Below are 5,855 nucleotides of genomic sequence, written 5' to 3'. Positions count from 1 at the left end.
TGTTGGCTGCTTTTGTTGCTACAGTATACACCGTGTCACTCTGTACTGTTATCATTAAATAAACCTGACGTGTGATTATCATAATTACCTTTTTAGAATCCGGTTTTTCTGGTACGGTATAAGGTGACCCAACACCTTTCATTTCAGAATGCTTTTGATAAAAGGAATGAGAAACCACAGCAGTGGCTCACTGACTGCTGGAGAAATGTTTTGTCTACTTGTGATCTAGTTACTGAATAATGTGTCACCAAGTTTGTTAGGGTTTACATATGCTTTAAAGATCTGGGAGCAATCGATGGGCTACAGTGGCGGATCCAGGGGGGGGGGGCAATTGCCCCCTGAGATAGAGAGCCTCTCCCAACCGCAGTAGTCCGGCCGCTGTGCGGGGATCAAAGGCTTCAACCCTCCCCCCTTCCTCCCCTCCTCCTCCGAAAATCTCTTGACGGCTTTGCTCTCCTCTGCTCTGCTTCCGTCCTCGTTTCTTATTTTTTGGCGGTGCCCCTCCCGAGACTAGACTCTGGATCCGCCCCTGATGGGCTATGTAATGTTTTTGAATTTCCACTTTCTTACCTCTGCTGTATTTCTGATCATTATATTGATTGTGGTTTTTTTTACTTGGATGTTTCTCCATGTCATGGGCAGAAGTGCCAGGCTGTAGGGTCATCTTCTCTCCTGTCTGAGCTTAGGACTGATGCCACAATTTGTCATTTTGCAAAGATGTTTGGGTTTAAGGGAAAGTAAACCAAAAATCTTAGTTCTTTGACTTTTTACACTTGTCTAGGAGCCCAGGTACAGTGTCCCTCATCAGCCCTGAGCTCAGGCAGTACACCACACACTGAAATGCTCTCTTCTGTGACAGGGAGAGAATAGTGAGTAATGGTACTAACACTTATTCACAACAGGCAAAGCTATTCTATCCAGAGTAACTTGCTGTGTACAATGGCCAGACATGTTGGTAGAATAGTCTGGCACGGTCGGTTGTTTAGAATGAGGGCAACGCAGCTAAATCTTCCCTGGATAATGTGGTCTGATTGTTTCTGGATAATGATATAATGGCATCATTAAGACATTAAAGAGGAACTTAACCTATATCTTCAAAATAACAACAAATACACAGAAATGTTTAGTAATGACAATCTACAAACACATCTAGATAATTGCCGGCTTTTTATTCTTTTCATACCTTTTTTTTTATTTTTCCTTTCTTCCCCAATCTTCTCACATTTTAACTACGGGCAGGTTACTAGCTGTCCTATTTCCTGAAACTCTGGCACATGTGACTAGGACATGTAACCATACACATCTCAGGGGAGGAAAATGCCTTTCCCTGAGATCTCGTGAGATTACAGATGAGATTTTCACAGCAATGCTCTGCTGATGTAATCGTGCCAAAGCATTGCATCCTGGTTACATTTGTGCCAAAGTGGACCAGGAAGTGGGGGGGAAAATTGTAAGTAAAGTAAAATAAAAATGTTTAGCTAATGTAAGATTTCATATCGGCATGCAGAGCTGTATGCTGACGTGATTTGTAGTCAAAGGGGTAAAGGTCTACTTTAATTAAAATATAATATATACAGTATCTCACAGAAGTGAGTACACCCCTCAAATTTTTGTAAATATTTTATTCTATCATTTCATGTGACAACACAGAAGAAATGACACTTTGCTACAAGGGGTGTACTCACTTTTGTTGCCAGCAGTTTAGACATTAATGGCTGTGTGTTGAGTTATTTTGAGGGAACAGCAAATGTACACTGATATAGAAGCTGTACACTCACTACTTTACATTGTAGCAAAGTGTCATTTCTTCTGTGTCATCACATGAAATGATATAATCAAATAAATGTGAGGGGTATTCCGGTGAGATACTGTGTGTATCCTATCTAATTTGTGTGTGTTAATTTTATAGCAAAGCCTTTTCTACATGTACCTTAGTGTGACCTGTTGTATTGTTTCAGAAAGAAGAACCTTGTGAAGCAGATAGCACGCCGTTCTGTCCCATCATGGCAGATGAAATCCTTTTCACCAACATAGCGGCTTCTGACAACATGGCAGATCTGGATGTAATGAATGGTCATGAGGTCCCATTGACAGACTTGCAGCAGCTGGAGCCCAGTTGTTTACTCATCTTCATTATAGCTGGCAAAGTAGTCATGAACATCTTCATTTTTGGAGCCAGGCACCGGAATGTGACTGCCAGCTTCCTGGGCTATTTCTGCATCTCTCTTGCTGCTATGGACTTTGCTCTCTTACTTGTGATTGCTTCCATCCACTACTTCCAGGACTTCTCTGTTGTAGGAGTGCGGTTCACCAGTTACCACATTTGTCTATTCACCCAGATTGTATCTCACACGTATGGTATATTGCACTTTCCGGTTTTGTTGGCATCGGGGCTGGATTACTACTTGACTATTGTGAAGTCTATAAAAATCTCATGGATTTGCTCTGGACTGGTGTATACCGTTTCTGTACTGCTATTATGGATGATGGCCTTTATCTATGTTCTTCAATCTCATGTTAAGAATCCAGCAGTGGAAAGCTATGACTCGGCATACCTGTGCACATTCTACATTAGCAGACAAAGTTTCTACTTATCGGCTGCCCTGGTTTTCACCCTCTTTTCCGTGCTTGCTGTGTGCTGCTGGGAAATTGTGTCCTTTATAAAATCACTGAAGGTTGTTTCTTATGCTAATAGCACCGTTGTATTGTTCTCATTCCCCTCTGGAGACCAGTGGCCCATTCAAGGCCAAAAACGTTTCTTGGCTTCCCTCTTGTTCTCGTTTTTGGGCACGTGGGGTCCCTTTGTTGTTCTACAGGTGATCATATTTGCGTTGTGTGCTCACATCCCAGCATATATGGACATGAATGTGCCTTGGCTATATTTTATGAACAGTTTCCTAATAGCAGTGTGTTTAGCACTAAAGTATCCTGACTTACCAGTCACAGAGAAGACTTTTTCTACAGACCCATTTATTGGTTGGAAATATTGTGCCCTGCCTTTCATGGATGCTGATCTCAACAAAGGAATTTCTTTACTGCCATCTGCAGTTACGATTGTTTGAGATTTGTAAGTTTTTTTGGTTTTATTTCTTTTCTTTTTTATATGAATGTAAAACTGCTCAGGTGTCATAGAATAAAGAAACTTGAAGTAGAAGTTACTCTCGCCAATAGTTTGCACAGTAGTTCTTGCCTTAGAAAGATGACAAGAACTAAAGAACAGAAGTTTGTGTTGCCCATTCATTTAATTTTTTAAACTTCACACTTCATGGGCTAGCTTCTCTAGGCAATGTGTCCATCGTATCTTTCCTCCTACCCATGTAAGAATGGCACTTCTACATTTCTTAAGCATTTTTAAAAGTGGTTTACCGCTTCATAATTAAAATGTTCTTCATGTAGAAGGAACATTTTGAGTCCTGATTTTTGGAACTACGGTAGGTCAAAAGAAGAATTCTTAGATACAAAAAAACCCTAGGAAACATAGAAGCATACAATGTGTAGGGCACCATCTTTAAAACTTGGGGAGCTTTCTGCACATGCCAACTGTTAACACTGGTGAGTTGTTGTATGTTGCCTTCATGGCCTTGAAGCTGAACGCACTCAGCTTGTATTGCTACTCCCATCTTCTCCCCAGAACCAGAATACAATTCACTTTTACTCCATCTGGCTGCGTTGTGTAACTTGGTGACTTTAAGACAGGCCTACACTCGTGGTAATGCTAGGTTGACATGGATACATTTAAAGTAGACGGGCTGCAATCCTATTTATTAGTCATGCTGTAATGAGTAGTAGTTAGTCACATTCAGCTTAAAAAATGATGAAAATGTTGAACCACCTGTTTTTTCCTGGATGAAAAAACTGCCCCGGGTGAGGTGACGAAAAGCTTAGGCATTTACTTACATGATCTCTGCAAAAGGTGAGGTCAGCTGATCTGAACTTGGATCCTTCACTAAAGACCACATGATATTTAATCAGGCTTTTGGCCACAATGCCATCACAGAAGAGAGACGGGTACAATTCTTGGAGAAGTAAGGGTCCCCCCTTCTCCCAAGCCCTTTTGTCCATTATTATTCAGGTTTTATATAGCGCCAACAGTTTACACAGCGATTTTACAATATAAGAAAGACTTTGCATTTATTTTTGCATTTATAATGCAAATCAAGACAAGATGGTAAAGTGGGCCCTGCCTGTCACAGCAACTGTTAACATAGACTGTTGAGCACCTGCTGACAGAAGGGGCACATAGTGGCAGAAGACTTCCCCTTCATAAGGGGACTTCTGCAATTCCACTTCCCTTTTAATGCCTGAATATTGTTTAATCTGGTCAGAAACTGCGCATTCATTCTATGAGCAAAGTTTCAGGTTAATAACCTTGACATGGATGCACAGTGACTGATAAAATACATGCGGAGACAGGAAACATGATGTGTACGTGATGTTGCTTAGAGAAATTGACAATCACACTTGAAAATACACAAACGCCATGGATGAAGGCCACTAGACTAATCTGTATGCATTAAAGTTATCCAAGTTGCAATAGTCATACGTTTTTATATATATGTGTGTGTGTGTATATGTATATATATATATTAGTGTGTATGTAAACCACATGATAACTGGTGTGTCTGTATGTTGCATATTGACTGTTTAGATTTTAGATAAATGTTGCAGTGTGTTTTCATTTTGGACATAAGCTGTTCTCGAAATGTATGTTTCCTGTGTGTGTGTGTGTGTGTGTGTGTGTGTGTGTGTGTGTGTGTGTATATATATTGTCTATATTGTGTTCAGGACTAAACGTTTTACATCTCTTTACCGTTTTCATACTTTTTGGTGTGTGTAGTTTGGATAGATGTAAGTAATGCTTATGGATATTTTTTTTTTTCTTTAAACCTTCCACATGTATTAGGTTTATCAAGCGTTCTGCAGTGTGAGGATCAGCTAAAATGATCCATTGAGGTAGGATATTCAAGATATTCATGCTTAGTAAATCAGAGGTTTGTGCACTCCAAAGGGAACATTTGGTCATATTGCTGCAGGAACCTCTGCATCCAGCTCAGTGAGTCCTTGACTTATCAGCTGCTGGTGCTGAGCAAGTGAAGCTGTTATTCTGAACTAGCACTAACATCAATTTGAAAACCTAGCCATAATTCTCATTTGTAGCTGTAGGCATTGTGGAGAACAGCAGGTATTTTTAAGTTTATAGAAACCCAACTTTTTGTATTCTTGGTTATGATCTTTTAGAATTGATCACTTCACATTACCAGCAGCTACAGAGGTCAGTAATGGCTTGCTTTAAAACCTTTACTGCTTAAGAGCATGTGAACATTTTAATGTTCATAGCCTGTGAATTGGTGGACTTTAAACTGGTCAATACTGAATCTACTAGTGACTGTTACTGAAAAGAATACTGTACAAGTCAAAATTTTTAATTCATTGTTGCACTGTTCAGTGATGCACTTTAACACTTTACTCCCTTTTTAAGGACAGTTACTTTTGCAGATGAACTACATATTTGAAAACATTTTTTTTAATTAACTCTTTATTTCAGATTTTTCATTTACAAAATAATATTCACAGTAACATTGAGTCATTGTATTTTACATTCTTCTCTAACTAAAACCATACTTGCACAATCCACATATGCTTCACACTTGACATCCTTTCCTTCCATCCATCTACCCTCCTTCTCGTTCACTGTGTTGTTCCTCTCCCTGTCAGGTTTCCACCCATGGGCAATGTTGTTGTTTTCTCCCCTTATTTAATAATCCATTAATTTCTCTATCTGTCGCTCTATCTTCCCAAGTCTCTCTTAACGGTCTTCTACTAGAGTTTGTCTCTACGATCTGAGTAGTACAGGA

The 5,855-nt window shown here is 39.7% G+C and overlaps 1 protein-coding gene across 1 annotated transcript; it reads left to right on the top strand.

Moving 5' to 3' along the window:
• Positions 1-1,998: 1,998 nt before the first annotated feature.
• On the top strand, positions 1,999-3,062 carry GPR160 (G protein-coupled receptor 160). The gene has a single exon (XM_018553753.1). The coding sequence runs from the start codon at positions 2,004-2,006 to the stop codon at positions 3,060-3,062; it is 1,059 nt and encodes a 352-aa protein (XP_018409255.1). The 5' UTR covers positions 1,999-2,003.
• Positions 3,063-5,855: the final 2,793 nt, after the last annotated feature.

This window comes from Nanorana parkeri, unplaced genomic scaffold (assembly GCF_000935625.1).
Source record: "Nanorana parkeri isolate BGI_ZX_2015 unplaced genomic scaffold, ASM93562v1 scaffold129, whole genome shotgun sequence".
NCBI classification, from domain to species: domain Eukaryota; kingdom Metazoa; phylum Chordata; class Amphibia; order Anura; family Dicroglossidae; genus Nanorana; species Nanorana parkeri.
Note: the sequence above shows the minus strand (reverse complement) of the source record. Positions and strands in the feature narration are given on the sequence as shown.